Raw genomic sequence first — 17,581 nt, forward strand, 5'->3', positions numbered from 1 at the left:
GCTATGGTGCTGCCCCTCAGAGCATGCTGGGCAGTGCACATGTCATCTGTGGGCGGCAGGCCAGGAGGTGTCTCGCACTGCTGCTGGATTCCTTACACGGTGCTTCCCCACAGCCAGCCTACAGTTGCAGGTAGTGGCAGGGACTCATCCACCAAGAAGATAAGGTAACCCAGCTCCAGAAGTCCACACACATTCTCCCCCCAACCCCTGTCCTGACTCTTGCACTCAGCCCTGATTCCTGCAACCCCCATGTCCTCAGATCCCTCTCACACACACCCTGCCCTGAGCCTCTCTCTACACTCCCAGCCCATGCCCTGACACTTGCACCCCTCCTCCTCCCACCCAATCAAGGTTCCCTCTAAGCAGCACAGCAGCACAACCCCGCAGCTGCTTAATCGGCCTTGCCCAGACAGGGGCTCAGGGCCAGCACCAGTTCCCTGCTGAAGACAGAGCAGCAAGTCTCTTCCTTGACCCCAACCTCCTTTCCTGAGCCCCCTGCACTCCATACCACACTTAAATTTCCTACAGATACAGTACTATGGTATTGTAATTCCACCTACCCCCTCCTCTGAGTCCCTCCCCACGGGGGGCAAGTTGTAATAAACTGTTCCTGTAAGAAATTTGTTATTCACCCCTGGATTTATATTCATTTAAATAACATGTTTTATAGTACGTATGACGATGTTCATAAGGGCTGTCCATCTTCATGCTTCAGGACGTAAACCATCAGCAGCCATGCACAAAAGCAAATTTTCCATTATGGTTATAATATTACACAATTCTATGCCACCGCAGGATGAATTCCCTGATATTTCAGGGGGACGGGACATGGGAATACATGAAACCCTCATGGTTTGTGGAATCGCTATTTCTGGTTCCTTGTACTGGCTGGTCTCCTGTGGCTTGAAGGGGGTGGGGGTGGAAGGCAGGAGTTCCCTGTAGCTCCTCATAGCTGTGGTGAGTTTGGGAGCTGCAGGGAGCTCACTGCAGGGAGCTCACTGCGGGGACCAGGAGCTGTGGTATCCAGTATTCATGACAGGCCCGGTCAAAGAGTTTGCGAGGCCCAAGGCAGCATGTTTTGGTTGGCTGCACCTCGTGGCTGGGCGGCTCCCAGCCAAGGCAGTGAATGAGCAGCTGGGCGGGTGAGTGCCAGGCGGTGTGGGGCCCTGCTCTCCTTGCATGATTCATGAATTTTGCCATTCACAGTGGATGCAAATGGTGAGGGTTTCCCTTACTTGGTCCCTCCTACTCTCTTGTATGTGGCACATCATAGGCTTTGTCTATATTGGCAAAATTAAAAGAGTTTAAAGCAGTGCCACAACAGTGCTTTAATGTGGCAGTGTGGTCCTGCACGAGTGCTGGGAGATGCTTCTCCTAGCGCTGTAAGTAAAATCATCTCCACTACTGGTGCTGGAAACTTGTTTACGCTGGTACCTTACAGCACTCAGACTTGTTGTTCTAGGAGGCGGGGTTCACACTCCTGAGTAAGAAAGTTACAGTGCCATAGAGCAGTGTTGTCTTCAAGTCGTCATTGTCAAGTCCAAGTCGAGTCTCAAGTCACTGCAGTTCAAGTCTCAAGTCGAGTCTCAAGTCTTAATTTTAAAAATGTCAAGTCACTTTGTACAAGCCATCAGTATCGGCATTTTCAGATAATTTTTTCACCAAGTCAATTTAACAAAATTAGCAAGTCTCAAGTCGAGTCTCAAGTCACAAACAATGAACCCGAGTTGAGTCTCAAGTCGAGTCACCTAGGTGACTTAAGTCAGACTCGAGTTCAAGTCGTGGGACTCGAGTCAACAACTTTGCCATAAAGAGATAATGTAGACAAGCTCATAGTTTAGTCGCCTGTGGGCTGTAAAATGTCAGTTGCTGGGTTTAGACTGGTGGGTGGTGGTGGCCTGTGGGATACAGGAAGTCAGACTAGATTATCCAGGGATCTCTTCTGACCTTAAACTTAATGAGACAATGACAAGAAGATGAATTATTAGCAGGGCTTGCCAAGCTGTGGCAAGCCGTGCGGTTCAGCGGCTGTGCGGTTCGGCACGCTGTGCATGCGCAGACCGCGCTGTGCGGCTGTGCCGACTTGTAATCTACTCGCCACGGGCGATTAGATTACATTAATTGTCGAGCCATGATTATTAAGGATGCTTTTCAAAATGCCTAGCATTGGTCAGAGCCATGCTAACCTAAAGAAACTACAGGGGATTTGCACTGATATGGCAATGTGAATATTCATATGTAAATATTCATGGAAAGAAAAGCGGAAGGGTAATGAAATGAGATAATAAAGGAAGACTAAAGAAGATGGCATGAAGAAGAAAAAGGCATGTGAAAAAACGGATTTCTTTTTAGACATTGTACAGATATAAGGTAGAAATGAAATTTCGTCATTCTCTAACATTCAAACAAAAGTTTCAATAGTAAATATTAGATTCTTCTCCCTGTTTAATCATTAAACAGGTCATAAACATGCTTACAATTTAAGGTTCTAATTCTGATAGTGTCACTAATTTCTTCCCTGTGAATGGTCTTACCATACCACCCACAACAGAATGTTGTTTGACCTGAGTGCAAACTGACCCCTCCTTTCAATACTTCTTTTTTCTACATTGACAAATGGCTATTTGGACATGTTTTTTCACCTATTCCATTTTTCCAGTCATCATTTTGTCTAATTTTAAAGCATCAGCTTTGAAGTTATGCTGCTCAGGCAAGCGTTAGACAACAGTCACTTAAGAAAACAAATGCATAAGAAGTCAAATGTAAACAGTATCCATACCAAAGCACTCTCTCAAATTAGGTTTGTACTAACAATTACTTGGATATAAGTTTCAGGACATAGCGAAGTTAGTCTGTACAGGATAAACTTAAAAAAACAACAAATGTATGGAAATAAGTAATATTCAAAATATTGACCAGGAGCAAAGAAAGGCCCCCAACTTAAATTATACAAGCCTCATTTAGAGGATATTTAAGTCACAGAACTGCGTTTTTAAGTGTTAAAAAACACACCTAAGTAAATCTGTTTCTGCAACAAAAGTTACCTCCACATTTAGCTAAAACAATGTACATGAGAGTCTGATTTGCTCACCCATATTAATGCATTTTGAAGAAAAAACAGCAGGTCTGAAGTTCAAAGTTCAGGAATTGTACCAAAGATGATAAGGGTCTGTTTCATCGGTAAAACTGGGAGAGAAGTTCGAACTACCATTTCAAAAACTGGACCTCTCGTAATATTTTCAGAACACCCTACTGACCTCCACATACACAGGGCAAAAGCAAACTTGACCCAAATGGCGGCTAGTGGCCTAAATGACTCCGAAATCTGCTCTCTCAAAAGCAGTGGATCAGGAAAAAAACATGCAAGTAACTAATTATTTCCACAAACGTTCAAAGCCCTAATTATTTTTCTACCACTGTAAACTAGGAGCTTGATAGATTAACAGATCGCTGCTAAGGTCGCTTTGTTATGCACTGCAAGTTTCCAGGTGATTTGCATAACACGGCTAAGAGAAGGGGCAACACCAACCCGAATTATCCACGCAAACAAGCAAGTGTGAACTTTGCCTAAGTTTTGAAGCTGCTGAATTTACTTACATGTCCTGGCCTCTGACAGAGCAATCACCACAATCAAGCAAGTGTGGAAAGCGATGCAGCGCCTGCCTAGCAGCCTCATCCTTACAGAAAGCAGCTAGGTGTTACCAAGCACGTGTGTCTCGGGCTTGAGAGACACAGACAGACAGACACTGCTTCTCTGTTTGTGCCTGCAGCAGCTGACCGAAGTGGCAGCACCGCAGCAGCAGGGGCTCTGGTGCCAAACGCCAGCCCTCCTGGAGAGCAGGGGGAGGGAGTGATAATGGGGGCTGGACGCTTCCAGGAAACATTCTCCCACGGAGCAGCATAAACAGGATGCGCGGAGCTACAGGGCAGCCAGGGCCGGGAGGCTGCTGAGCGCCGATTTACAGCTGTCCGAGAAGCTGCGGGGCTGGAGAGAACAAGAGGGAGAGCAATCTCATAAAAGAACACCGTGGCCTGCACAAAATTAACTTCTGGGTTCGGTTGAAAGTTCACTTTCTGTCAACATTTTCTGACCAGCTCTTAGCTCTCCCACCCAAGCGGGAAGGACGGTCACCTCCCCCCGGGAAAGCCCAGGCAGACACTGCCTGACAGATGCCACATATCCTTGGGGACACCAGGCACAGCTTTTCAGCTACAGCCATCCCTTTGGGGGACACCAAGCACAGCTCCCCAGCCAGGCATCTTCCTGGGGACACACCACTGTGATAGCCTGTAGCCCCTGTTCACCTCTTCACAGGTTTATGATACACATTATACAAAGTATGCCTTTTGAGATATTATTAAAAACTTGTAATTTGCTGATTATTAGCATCCTGGTAAAATAAGTGTGCAAACTTGCATGTAACTTAATAAGAGTCCTCTGAATGCTATAACCTAAGACATGTTACAAGTCTGGGGAGTGACCCCAAACCCTTTGCTGCTCAGAGATAGATGGCAAGGTGATGCCTCAGCCAGATGTCAACAAAATTAAGCAGATCATCACCTGGGTAAATGGCCATTCTTTAGCAGGACAGAGGGTGTGGATGAAAAATGACATATGCACAAATAAATGGCTTGGGATTCCCATACACACACACACTTTCTGTTGCCTAAACCTCCCCTGGAGGGTTTCTTGAAGAAAAGAAAGAAGTATAAGAAGGGAGAGCAGCAGAACAGATGAAGCCTTTTCTCTCCACTCATGGCATCCACAATACCTAAAAAGGTCACCTCTACCAATACACAATATGCAGTCCTATAGGGCACCGCAACATTTGGCACACTGCTTTTCTCTGTTCTCTAGAACAGTGTTTCTCAACCAGTGGTACAAGTACCATCAGGGTACTTCAGTCTGGGGAAGTACATCAACACAACTGGAGAAAACGGAATTTTTGTTTTAAGTTTTACAGTGCTTTATTTTTTTTTGTACTTTTTACACCCCAAAATTTGATTGCCTGCCTGGCTACGATTACATTGTTTAAACAAACGTGTTGCAATGGTAGAAAAAAATGTGTATCTGAAAATTGTAGGTACTGAGGGACTGAGGGTACTTATATATATTAAAGGTATTTTATAAAAATAAAGGTTGATTAAACACTGCTCTAGGACACTCTGGTGGCCAGCCACAGCCCCTGGCCGCATTTCCCACCCAGGCTGCACTGAGCAGGGTCATCCCTGGGATCCACCCCGCCCCCCTCATCCCTTTCCCCAAACCCCACCCCTGTCCGCCCTAGCTCCTCCTCTTCTGCCCCTCCCCCTCCCTGGAGAGACACCCCTGGAACTGAGAGAGCAGAACAGGCTGGGGCCGGATCGTCAAAATCCCCCCCCCCACGCTCTCGATTGGCTCGCCGGAGCCCCGCCCCCTCGCTTGACTAAGGCGCTGGTCCCGCCCTTTTTCCAACAACCACGGCTTCCCGTTCCAATTACGTAGCCCTTAGCCTCGCTCTGAGCGGGCTTCGCGTGCGCCTCCTACGCCAGCCAATGGGCAAGCCCGATGGAGGAGGGAGGAGCAGGCAGGCAGGCAGTCACGTGAGCGGCCGGGCGAAAGCCGGTCACGTGCCACCCTGCCAGCTGGGCGGCGTTGGGTCCGGAGGAGCCGCGGTTCGTAGCGGAGCTGCCAGCGGCCCGCACGTGGCTTCGCTCCTCCGCCCTCCCTCCATGGCGGGGGCTGGGGGCGCGCGCGGGGAGCAGCCGGCGGGCGGGGCCACAGGCGCCTCCGCCGCTTCATCGCCTCGCCCCGCCGCCGCGCGCCAGGTAACGGGGTGGCCGCGAGCGCCGGGCCTGCCTCTGACCCCTCCCCCCCCCCCCCCCCGCTCCTGCGCGTCCCGGCCCCCTGAGAGACGCTGGTCGGTGCGAGGGGCTGCGGGGAGCGCTAGCCGCGCCCTGGGGCTGCGGGCGGGGGCCTGGGAGTTGAAGCCCCCCCCCCCCCCCCGGCTGGCGGGACTTAGCCCGAGCGTCCTGGCCACCGCGGGGCTTGCTCCAGCCCTGGAAGCAGGGTTGTGGGCGCAGCCTGGAGTGGGGGTGCGGGGGGGCGAGGTAATCTCTCTTCTGTGGGTGCGCCGGACAGGCTGTGGGGCCGCAGAGGTTCCTCTACAGGTCGGGGGGGGGGGGGAGCTCACTGTGGCTCCAAGCGTGTTTCTCTCTGCTCTAATACAAACACAAGCTGCCCTAATTCAAACGGTGACCTCGCCCACCTTGTGGGGCTCATAGCCTAGGTCTGAGCTGGCTACAGTAACAGTGCAGACAACCCACTACATCTATGGACACTGGAGTGGCTCTGTACAACTGGGAAGAAAAACTCTTCCCAGAGTGGAGGAGGCCAGTGGACTATGCCTGCCAGGCACTGGTTGGACACTGCAACAAAGATGCATAAATTGGTTTGGACTGCTGTTAGTTCAGTAACTGTAACAGAAGAACACCTTGTAGTGGTTCAACTCATATGTAGTGACCCTGTCTGTTAGTATAATAGTGTTCCTTCTTATTTTGTAGTCTTAAGGTGCTTCAGCAGTAAGAGCATTTTTGGCAAATGCTTTTGGTAGCAGTGAAAATAAACTTAGGATTTAGGGGATTGTTTTTAAATAAAATATACCTAAAACAAGACCACCTCCCTTGAAATTCAATTTTAACAAAAATCGGGCAACAAATGTGATGTATATGGGAGCCTTATAATGATTTGCCTACATTTATTTTTGATATGCTTTGTCCCAGAAGGTTAAAGAGAGAGTAGCTTGTTAGAGTTCCAGTCCTCTGCAATTGCTCATAGCTTTGCTGAGCAGCAACAGCAGAGTGAAATTAACAAGATTCTGCTTTTTGTTTGTTCGTTTGTTTTTGGTAGTTGATATTCCTACCCTATGGGTAGCAGAAAAGCCCACTGTAGTAGTACTTGCTATTCTCAAACTTTTGTATTGATGATACAAGCCTTCGAGTGCAACCTTCCCCTCCCACCAATAAATCAAAAACACTTTAAACATATTTAACACTATTACATATACTGGAGGTGTAGCAGGTTGTGGGGGTGGAAGTTGGCAGCTTGCGGTACCCCTTCCCAAATGATTGGAACCCAAATAAGCTTGTATTGTCATCTCCTAAAGTAGTGGTTCTCAAACTTTTTGGCTCACAAACCCCTCTGCTCAATGCAAATTAAGGATGTTAAATCCTAATCAAGTAGTTGATAGATTTTCTTTTATCGACTACTAGATTAGTTGTTAAGGGGAGGCTATTCCAGAGTGCAGTTTGGCTCGCACCAATCCCAGCATAACTTCCCCCACTCCACTTTGCATTTCAAGGAATGGGGAGCCAGAGCCCAAAGATGCTGGTTCAGACTTCCCTCCCGTTAGTTTCTGATCACCCTGCATAACTTTCCTTGCTATTGCTCTGCATTGAAAGGGACGGGGAGAGTGTGCGCGAAGACTCTGGCTCGGTCCCTGTTCCCACGGGTCTCAAGACCTCTGTGTGCTGGTTCCCCTGTCACTTTAAGTTGTGAATGGCAATGAGGAAAGTTATGCAGGGTGATCAGAGACTGGTGGGAGCAGGCACTGAGCCAAGTTATTTGTGCGCTTGCTCTCCTGTCCCTTAATATTGCAGAGCCGCAGCAGATGGGGGTGGGGAGATACTATTAGTGGAATAGTTGCTTACATCCCTAATGCAAATGTGTCTGTGGACCACCAAGCAACCACCTAAGATGACAAGGTAGTGGTGTGCGTTCTGGGTGGAAAGCTGGCATGCCAAACTCTCATGGGGGTGGAGGGCTCCCTGCTGCGGGGGGAGGAGCCCTGGGCCTGCAGCCCACCTGCAAGATGGCTGTGGTTCACAGATCACACAGAGAACCACTGCCCTAAAGGGACATAATGCCCAGTTTAAAACCCCTTGATCTTCTGGTTTCATGCTATTTTATAGGAAAGACAGGAGCAGTATCAAAAATAGGTGACACAGGTAATGACAGGAGAGGAAGAGGGAGACCCAGAGAGGACTGTACTGAAGACTTCTTTCTACTAGCAGCCAAGGGACTTGGAAAGGAGTGTGGTTGTAGAGGTACTCCAGCTTCCACCCTTGGAAAGCTTTGGAACTTTGGGGGAGACAAATCTTATCTTTGCCAGATAAGCAGCAGATAAATTTGAAGCCTCATTGGTCAGAGGCTGGCATTAAAAGCACTATTTTTGTGGGAAGCACAAGTATGCTGGGATTACTACCAGGAAACTAGTCAGAAACTGCTCAAACTAGGGATGGAGAATAGCCTTCTTACCAACCTGCTGCTGTACTCTTCCATATCAGCCATGCACTTTATTGAGACCTTGTACACATCAGCCACTTACTTTGGTTAATTATTAGATGTGGTAGACTTTTCTGTGGCAGCAGCATAAACAAACTTCAAGGATCATTCAATTTAAAAATCACACCAAAGAAGCTTTTGCCCTCTACTGTTTATAACATTCTTAAACTTTTGTTTACTTTGTGTATTTGACTGACCATTGTAATTAATCAGTCGCTTCTGTGTGGGTATTTTACATAGCAACAGTGGAGAGTGAAATATTCTCCAGTCACTCCAAAAACAAACAGGAAAATGGGTTTGTAAATTCCACAGAAATTGGCAGCAGCTAAGGAGATGGGGAATAGGAAGCATCTCGAGGTTACTCTTAATTCTCCAAATCTGGGTAGATACGCAATCAGAAACCAGACAAATCTGAAAGTTTATATTTAAATATAGTCCTTGGGGAAAGCTGCTGTTTGTTCTGTGAGATTTGGATCTACTTGAAAACAGAGTAAATCCTGTTAGTGCAATTTGCAGATTTCCCTGTCTACACTAATTTAGCACTGTACAGATGCCTGAAATGGGTTAATGCCTTGTGTTGACGGAGCCAGGGGATAAGGGTGCTTCTCAGTGGGGGTGGCTCTTCCTGAAAAGGGAAAGGAAGTTTGCTTTAGTTGCACTTGGGGACTGACTGTGCTCTTTGTTTTGTTTTCTCATTGCTACTAGTGATAACACTGCATCTGAGCTGATACTTTCTGCTCCTCCACCTTCCTGTCTCTCACTGGAGCTCTGTGACCTTTCCAAACACCATTTCAGTAGCTTCCGTGGCTCTGAATGGCTGGTGAAGAGGAATGTTTAGTCTAATGGCCAATTGCTGTAACTGGTTAAAACGGTGGCAGGAGCCTGTCAGGTAGGATTAAGCAAATGAGAACATTCTATGTTACTACTGTGGCTTCCATCCTAAAGAACCTCGAAGAGCTTTATGTATTGTACTGTATGTCCAGGGTTACTCCATACTATCGTTTTGTCTCTTACTTTTCTCCTTAGCTCTCTTTTGGTAAAACACAATTTATTTATATATTTATTTGCATTAACGACCTAAACCTAAGGTGCATAATTGTTTTATTTTTGAGAGAGAATCTTACATGTTTTTGAAGTTTTTAAAACAAAACACAAACCAAGGATCAGTTGCTCAGATAATTTTTCTGACAGACTTTCTGAAGTTAAAAATACTTTGCTCTCTTTCGTGTGGACTTACATTGGGAATGAGGGCAGAGAAGAGCAGTGATTTAAAAGGACTCTGTTTATCTTTCAGAGGTATTTTGTATTATTAATATACAAAAGAGCAGCGTATTAAAATTCCATTCTGTAAAGGGGAGCATGCCTCATCTGTTTCACAAAAAGTAGTTTTCTGAAATAATATCTAATATAGAGCTGTCAAATTAATTCTGTTGTGGGAGAGTTGGATTTTGTTTTTAATTGTCCGTGGGCCACAGTATACATTTAAGGAAAATACACTATTCTTAATCTATAGCTCATCTTCTGTCATTGAGAGTTGTGAACAAATGTCAAGGGTAGAATATGGCCTTTGGGAAATTGTAGTTTTAATCAACATTATTTAACTGTCTTGTTATATTCAGCATTCTGGTAGAGTAATCTCACATTTTGGACCACTGTTGTTTCTACTCAATTTTTTTCCTTCCCCCATCTTCCTGTCTTTTCTCTCTCTTTTCGGGGTGGGCTTGCTGACACCTTTCAGAGACATTGTTTTGGATTCTCAATTTCTAGACTCAAGAGAATAAAGCTACATCTGTTTGTTTGATGAACATTTCTTGACAACCTTGAGAGTTAAAAATTGTATTTTAAAACTACAGTATTAGAAGATTTACCCAGCGTTGTTCAGGTCCTTATATCAAATATGTTTTGGAGGGTTTTTTTGTTTTTTCATTTAAATCATTGTTCTGGAGTGGGGCTGGGAGTTAAGCATTCAGCATGCAGAGTGCTCGGGGAGAGATGACAACCTCAGCCCTCTGTCACCGCAGCAGCTTGAGGTCTAGGGATGTAATAGTGTGTGTAGTTGACTAATTGATAAGCAGATGCTTATCGGTTAACAATATCAGCTACATGCAATCCCCCCTCTTTCCCTTCATGGCTCTTCGTCAATATTTTATTGGGATGGCTGACAGGCTGGCACAGTTCTAGTTCATGCTGGGTCCTGGCAGCATCCCCCACTGTGGTTCTGCATTATTATAGGACTGGGAAGTCGGCATGCAGGCAGGCTGTCTCAGTCCTGGATTGTGCCGGGTCTGAGCCAGCCTGCTCGTGCGCTGGCTCTTAAAGTGCTTCTAGCGCAGAGCCACAGCGGGGATAGTTGCCAGAACCTGGTGCAAGCCAGGACTGAGGACTTTCAATGCAAACCCTTATTGATTTGTCAAATACACGATTAATAAATTACATGTTTCTTAATATCCCTATATTGGGGTCAGGTGAGAAGAGCCCCTCAATGGCTGCTGCAGCGAGCCTGATTGTGCGAGGGGTACATGTCACTTGACTACCCAGTAACCCTATGCTAGTTGCTTACATCCCTATTCTTACCCACAAAAGCTTATGCCCAAATAAATCTGTTTGTCCTTAAGGTGCTACAGGACTCCTCCTTTTCTGAATTGTTTAAATTACTAACAAGTTGATCCACTCAGCCATATCCACAGTTTCATCCACATCATTTTATCCAGATATGCAGTTTTTCTTATGATGCTTCATTCTTGGAAAAAGGCCCTGCATCATCATCTTACACAGCATACACGTGATACATTCTCCTTTTATACCCAGGGAATGAATTTTTTCAAAATATTCCCAGGTAGCCATGACAGCTTTTTGTGGCAATAGTGTGTGGGAATATAGAAAGCAGTGTGCACTAGGGATGTAAGAGAGTAGTTGAGTACTTGACTACCCAATAAGCCTAGGCTAGATTTATCTGGTAGTCAGCTGAGTACTTGACTACTCTACTTGCATTTTCTTCCTGCCACCCAAGGACCTAGGATGAGCCAGCTGCTTTGGGAACGGCTCAGCTGCGGCTGCCCGTCCCGTGAGCTGAACTGGCTCTGCTCCCCTGAAACCCTGCTCACACCCTACAGGTAGGGAAGCCAAAGACTGAAGCCTGGAGGGGGGGCGTGGAGGAGTGCAGTGGCCAGGTGAGCTCAGTGCTCCCAGGCTAGGCTTGAAAAGATGCAGGCTTGTCTCACTGGCCTGGCTGGCAGCACTCCGCAGGTGGGTCTTCCCTGGCAAGCTGGGCTGATGCTGCCGCCTGTGCTGTGTGGAGTTCTGGTCTGGGCAGCCGGGGGCAACGCCTTGGGCCAGGCTGGGTGCTTGCTCAACTGGAGCTAACCTAGGCTGAGCCTGTGCACCGGCTTCAGCAGCCCTCTGGTCTTGGGGGCAAAGACCAGAATTCACCCATTGCTGGGGTTTCATACCAGGCAGACAGGTGTTGTGTGGCTCTGCCTGGGTGTCAATGAAGGCCTGGGGGCAGGGGAGCAGCAGGGCCTCTGTGGGTCAGATCCACCCACTTGGCAGGCTGGATCCGGCCCGCGGAGGCCCTTTTGCCCACCCCGGTCTAGGAGCTTGCATTAATGACACTGCTTTCCTATCTCTGCCACAACTTCACCCTCCTTTTCCAGGCAGCTTTCTGCCATGACACTGGACAGCTTGAAAACACACCCAGGACCAGCCATCCAGCTCCATATTATATAACAGTCTGGTTATTGTACAAGCTCCCAACAAGCGAGGGAGTGAACTCACTGGTAACCACAGAAGGACTGGGTTATAGGGACTTGACAAAATGAATCCCATCAGGGAGGTGACCAGTGGACTTACACTGATCTCTTCCTCATCATCTCTGGTCTTCCTAATGCCATAGGGATTCTTGTGTCTTATTACATCTTCAGCTGACTTTGTTCTGTGACATAAGCCACTTATTTTCCCCCCTCACCCCTCATACACACTTATATCCCATCAGCCTCTCTCCTAGGCTAACAGATTATCTGATTAATGGCTTTTCTGGTGCATCTCTCCTGTAACCTTGGTAGTTCTTTATGCTGCCATAGAACCAAATATGTGTCCTGGTAGCAGTTTGCTAAGAGCATTTAGCTCAGTGAACATCAGTCTACTCGGTAAAGAGGGTCATGTCCAAACAGGGCTGAGGTGTACCATAGCAGTCCCACATGCACTCTCTGCTCAACCAAGCAAGAGTTTAAAAAACCCCCACAAGAACCACCACCAAGCAGCCCGCAAGGAACATGGGACTATCCCTTCAGAAAATGGGAAGGTCCCTGGGTATAGTGGTTCCCCAGTCCTCGGAGTGTATCAAGCAACGGGGGCTCGATCAAGCCTGCACTCAGCACCGCTCGGGAAGGATAAGACTGCACTAGAGGAGCTAAGGTCTTTTGAATCTGGTTTGTGCAGACCTAGGATCCTAGCAAGTGGTAACGTCCCAAAGGGAAGAGACTTCATGTATATAGGGTGGGACATTATCCATCATGCTCCTTCCCCAGCTTTGCATCGTCACCCCTGCACCAGACACACAGGTCCCCCACAAACACCCCACACCTCAGGGTATCTCATTCTCCAGGGAGCCCATGCTAGGGGGTCAGGTGGGGCGGCAGCACGGGAGGCACGGTGGTTCTCCTGAATCAGGACAACCAGGGCAGAGGTTCACTCTGTAGCCAAATATGGGGATTTGCACCTGTTTCCGTGCAGAGCTCTGCAGGCCATCCCTTCCTGCGCATAAAGCCCAACGGCAGCTGCGTCCGTTCCCCACACTGGCGATCTGTCTGCCCAGGACTCTCCTCCCCCAGGCTCGCCCTCTCCCAGGGCAGCGCAGCTTGGCGCCAGAGGGAAACAGGAGGGGACCCCTGCCTAAAAGCCTCCCCCACCCTGCCAAGAGGATGTGGTGCTTTTAAGCACTGCTCGCAGGGCAGGAGCAGAGCAGGGGAGGCTTTGCGTGCTCCCCCAGGCCAATTGGGGCTTCGTGTGCTCCCCCGCTCGCAGGCTAATTAGGGTCTGGGGCGGGGGAGCGGTAGGACCTCCGGGCTGGATCCACCCGCTTGGTGGGCCCAGTGGCTCTCTTGCCCACCCCTGGACTAGAGCTATTAATTCATTTTTATGAGACTGAAAGTGTAGGGCTACGTCTACACTGGCATGATTTTCCGGAAATGCTTTTTCGGAACAGGGAGTCTAGATTGGCAGGACGCTTTTCTGCAAAAGCACTTTTTGCGGAAAAGCATCCATGGCCAGTCTAGACGCGCTTTTCTGCAAAAAAGCCCGATCGCCATTTTCGCCATCTGGGCTTTTTTGCGGAAAACAAATCTCTGCTGTCTACACTGGCCCTTTTGCGCAAAAGTTTTTCGGAAAAAGATTTTTGCCCGAACGGGAGCAGCATATTATTTCCTCAAAAACACTGACAATCTTACATGAGATGGTCAATGATTTTGTGGAAATTCAAGCGGCCAGTGTAGGCAGCAGGCAAGTTTTCCCGGAAAAGCAATTGCTTTTCCGGAAAAAGTGGCCAGTCTAGACACAGCCTAGGGGTAGTGTGTTTGTGATTAGATTTAATTGTAATTTATTTTTAAATGAGAAATGTAGTATTTTATTGATAACTTAAACAATAACCAATTATTTTATTTTTAAAAAAAACACCATTGATTTTTATCCACCCTGGACTTCTCTGCTTTTTTTTTAGTTGATTCTTTTGGTTGCTGCTTATTTGCACCACTAGAATTTAATGTAATCCTGCTTTCTACCTCTTGCACTATTTCCTCTTGTCCTTCTGAATGCCCTGAACAAATTGGTGTGCAACTTCATGAATTTAGCCTGTCACAAAATGCTGTCATGTTCTAAAAGAGATTGGAAATAACCCTGCTTTATTTAGTGTCCCTTTAATTGGCATAATATAAAGACTTGTCATTCAGCTTTGCCGAAATATCAGTTTTCCCTATTTTTAAAATCAGATTCTAGAAGGTGTTAGTTTCCAAAGCTTCTGGTTTTATTTTTTGTTTTCATAAATCCGTTCAACATCACTTGAGTTATTGAGAAAGTAATGAAAATATATTTCCTCATTACTGTATTTTAAATAATCCTAGTCACAAAGAGAAATGGGTATGTGAATTTAGCAGGGCTACAGCAAAAGTGACACATTTGACATATTCCTCATTGAAAGCAGCCTGGGGGATTTGCTTTGGTTAGACATTGGTATCACTTTACCTGTATGAACATGTAGCATACAAAGACAATGTTGCTGTTTGCACCCATGGAGAATTTGCACCCATGCTTGCAACTAGGATATCTCAACTCATCTGCGGTGGAGTATTAAGTGATGTAGCTACACTGATTGCAATACGATCAAATCCTCAGTGTGGACAGGGCTTCTGTTTTAGTTTGTGCTGAAGGAAAAGAGGGAAATGGAAGTTATGGCAGTTGTTAAAGAGAATATAACTGTGCCAAAAATATGGTATTCAATTTGATGGTAACTGGGATTCATTTTCCAAAAGAACCCCAAAACGAATATAAATTAAAGGCAAAATCGGTCTTATACCTATCTTTTCAAGTATTACTATCACAAGTTATACTATTAAGCTTATCTCTTTATTACTTTGCTGCCCTCTCTTATCAGATGACTATATGTTAAGTGCGAAATACACAAACAGTCTCTTTGGTACTGGATATTTTGAAGCCTACTGATAATACAGTTTTGTGGTAACTTAGCTATTTATACTTCTCAGCGCTTGTGGAAGATCTCTCACAATGTTCAACTAGGGTAAAAATGCCTTGCAATATTTTTTTTCTTTTTACGAAGGAAAGTGACACTAGTGATGGTGGGACTTGATAATGCTGGTAAAACTGCTACAGTGAAAGGAATCCAAGGAGGTAAGCAGTAAATCTTTATATGAAGTTCTGAACAAAGTATTTTAAGGCTAAAATACTGATCTACTCAAAAGTTCTCTTTAAAAGGACCAAATTTAAAAAAATCCTAAATGATGTGATCTCAATTCTTATATCTCATTAAATTATTTAGAAAGGGTTTTATGTGCTCTGTTTATATGGTATATCAAACAAGGGCAAAAGGAAAAAATGAAACATGATACAAAGTTGCTCTCAAAAACAGAGCCTCAAATTGTGGGGAATCATCATCTTTCTGCTGTAATATTCTTAGGTGGTGTGGCAGCTGTGACAATGTCCTGGACAAACTTATTTAAATAAAGATTAAAAATGAGAATGCCAATGTCTTATTGAGAGTTTGTATGTATTTACATGGAGGAGGAGGGACAACAGCTCTCCAGAAGCTGGGAACCGTGTGCGTGTGTGTGTTGCATGGCATTGCTTAGACATCTTCACTTCCAGTCATATTCCACATAACACTTCCAGAAAGCTTCTATCACTGGGAAGAGGCCTGCCTGTGATTGTTCAAAAGTGGATTTTCCAAGGGCCAACACTTAAAGGAATTTTGGATAAATAGCCTGAGTTAAAACTGGCTTGGGACTTCTTTCTGATCCAGAAAACAGAAAGAGCCTCTCATCCTGAGAGACCTCAGCTGGCTGTGATCTGAAGCTGTGATAAACTTGTGACCATAGGAAAATCCCCTGGTATGGGATGGGAAGTAAGAATAACCAATCCTTTTTGGGGAGAAGGGACAGTGTTCCCTCTAAGCTATGTGGCAGTACAGCTTCACAGGTGATTAGTCAGCTCCATGCTGAGAGGGAACACTGGTGAGGGAACAATCCTTGGTAAGCTTGTAAGCATGCTTGTAGGCTCTTTTATTTTTAATTTTTTTTTTCTGGTAATGCTTTCACCTTAAGAATAAATATGCTTGATTTTTAAAGGGCTGTTGCAAATGCACTGTATAATTATCTTGTAAGAAATGACATAAGAGGCCTCTCTAAGCAGTCTGTCTTTTGCTGGGGATATCGCTGCATAGTCAGGAAACTGCAGCCTGAATGTACCTCATCAAGACGGGAGAAAACATGTGAATTCATCCACTACAAGGGATAACTGAGGAGCCTGGAACCTAGTTTATGGTGTCCCTTTTAAAAATGACTTTTAATTGGGCATCTTGCTTTGACAATGTAGGTCTCAGTCCTGCAGTTGAATCCATCCTAAAAATCCCAGTTTTAGTCCAGTGAGTCAAGGGATCTGAAAGGAATTAGGCTTCTGGTTTCCATTTAAGTTCAGTGGAAGTTTAGCATACAATTATCTTGAGTATCTGTAAAATTCCAAGCCTAAATTTTCAGAAGTGAGAATCTAGGTGCATATCCCCTGTTTGTGTGCACCTGCATCTGGCGATTGTACCGCAAAGTGTGCGCACAACCATGATTCATGTGTGCATCTGCCCTAGGCGAGAAATCCTGCATTGGACAGGAGCATGCAATGTTTTTCCTCGTAGGTTAAGATGCTGTTCCTCTTAGAGAAGGAGCTGACTATAAATTGCTAGCTTTGTGACAGAAAGAAAGAGAATAATATTTGAAATTTTTTTAGGATTGATATTTTAGCTCATAATTTTGAATGATTGCAAAGATATAAAGTGTTTCTTCTGGTTAATGAGGCATATCTTTTATTAGCATGGGTTAGAGAAATCAATAGATACGATTTTTTTACAGAAATTGCCTTCTGATGAAATATAACCCAAAAGGCATACATCATTAAACGTTATATAAAGTAAACTTTGTAAGTATAACCTATTTTATGTTATTGACTGCGAGTATGATTAGCAAAGAAATTTGAAGAAGGAAATGATGTGTGTGTAACTTAAAGGATAGTTCTAATGATATGTGTGTGTGTCATCATTTATAACTAGGAAAGCACCAGTAGCTTTCTAGACTTTTTCTACAGCAAGAGCTCATCTGACTTGGGAGAGAAATTTAGCTTGCCCCTCTCCACTCACTAATACATATGCATGCAGGCTGTAATTGGAATAAAATAAAACTGGTGCCTTTAAAAAACAGATTTTGGTGCAACTTGTGTTTGAAATGATGGAAGGTTTTTCAACTATGTCCATTTATTTAGCATCTCAGCCATGTGACTGGCAGATATGAAGAAAAACTCTCTGCTGCAGATTACTAGTTGAATTTATCAGGCAAAAGTGAAGTTATAAAGTCTTTTTCACTGTTCTGTCCTGGATCGTTTTTTAGGGACAGTGAATCCATTGTTGATATTTAATTTGCTGTTATTTCCACACTGATACTAATACCTCCAATGCAAAATAAACTAATTTCCCTTGACATTTACCAGAAA

General features: G+C 45.4%; 2 protein-coding genes across 7 annotated transcripts in view; one reads left to right on the forward strand and one right to left on the reverse strand.

Moving 5' to 3' along the window:
• PROS1 (protein S) overlaps positions 1-3,834 on the reverse strand; it is a 50,067-nt gene extending 46,233 nt beyond the window's left edge. Inside the window, exon 1 of the mRNA XM_006116837.4 lies at positions 3,598-3,834. Within this exon, the coding sequence (XP_006116899.3) occupies positions 3,598-3,676 (79 nt within the window). The 5' untranslated portion in view covers positions 3,677-3,834. The remainder of the gene's footprint in view (positions 1-3,597) is intronic.
• Positions 3,835-5,583: 1,749 nt separating this feature from the next.
• Positions 5,584-17,581, forward strand: part of ARL13B (ARF like GTPase 13B) — a 105,460-nt gene continuing 93,462 nt past the window's right edge. For 2 of the 6 annotated variants that reach the window (XM_075908853.2, XM_075908842.2), the window contains exons 1-3: positions 5,585-5,808; positions 9,029-9,212; positions 15,150-15,220. In XM_075908853.2, coding sequence (XP_075764968.1) covers positions 9,154-9,212; positions 15,150-15,220 — 130 coding nt within the window. In that variant the 5' untranslated portion in view covers positions 5,585-5,808; positions 9,029-9,153. Of the gene's footprint in view, positions 5,809-7,950; positions 8,086-9,028; positions 9,213-15,149; positions 15,221-16,947; positions 17,015-17,581 lie in introns of those variants that run through there. The other 4 variants (XM_075908846.2, XM_075908860.2, XM_006116842.5 and 1 more) reach the window with 4 other exon arrangements.

Source organism: Pelodiscus sinensis, chromosome 1 (genome assembly GCF_052426305.1).
Source record: "Pelodiscus sinensis isolate ZL-2025 chromosome 1, ASM5242630v1, whole genome shotgun sequence".
NCBI classification, from domain to species: domain Eukaryota; kingdom Metazoa; phylum Chordata; order Testudines; family Trionychidae; genus Pelodiscus; species Pelodiscus sinensis.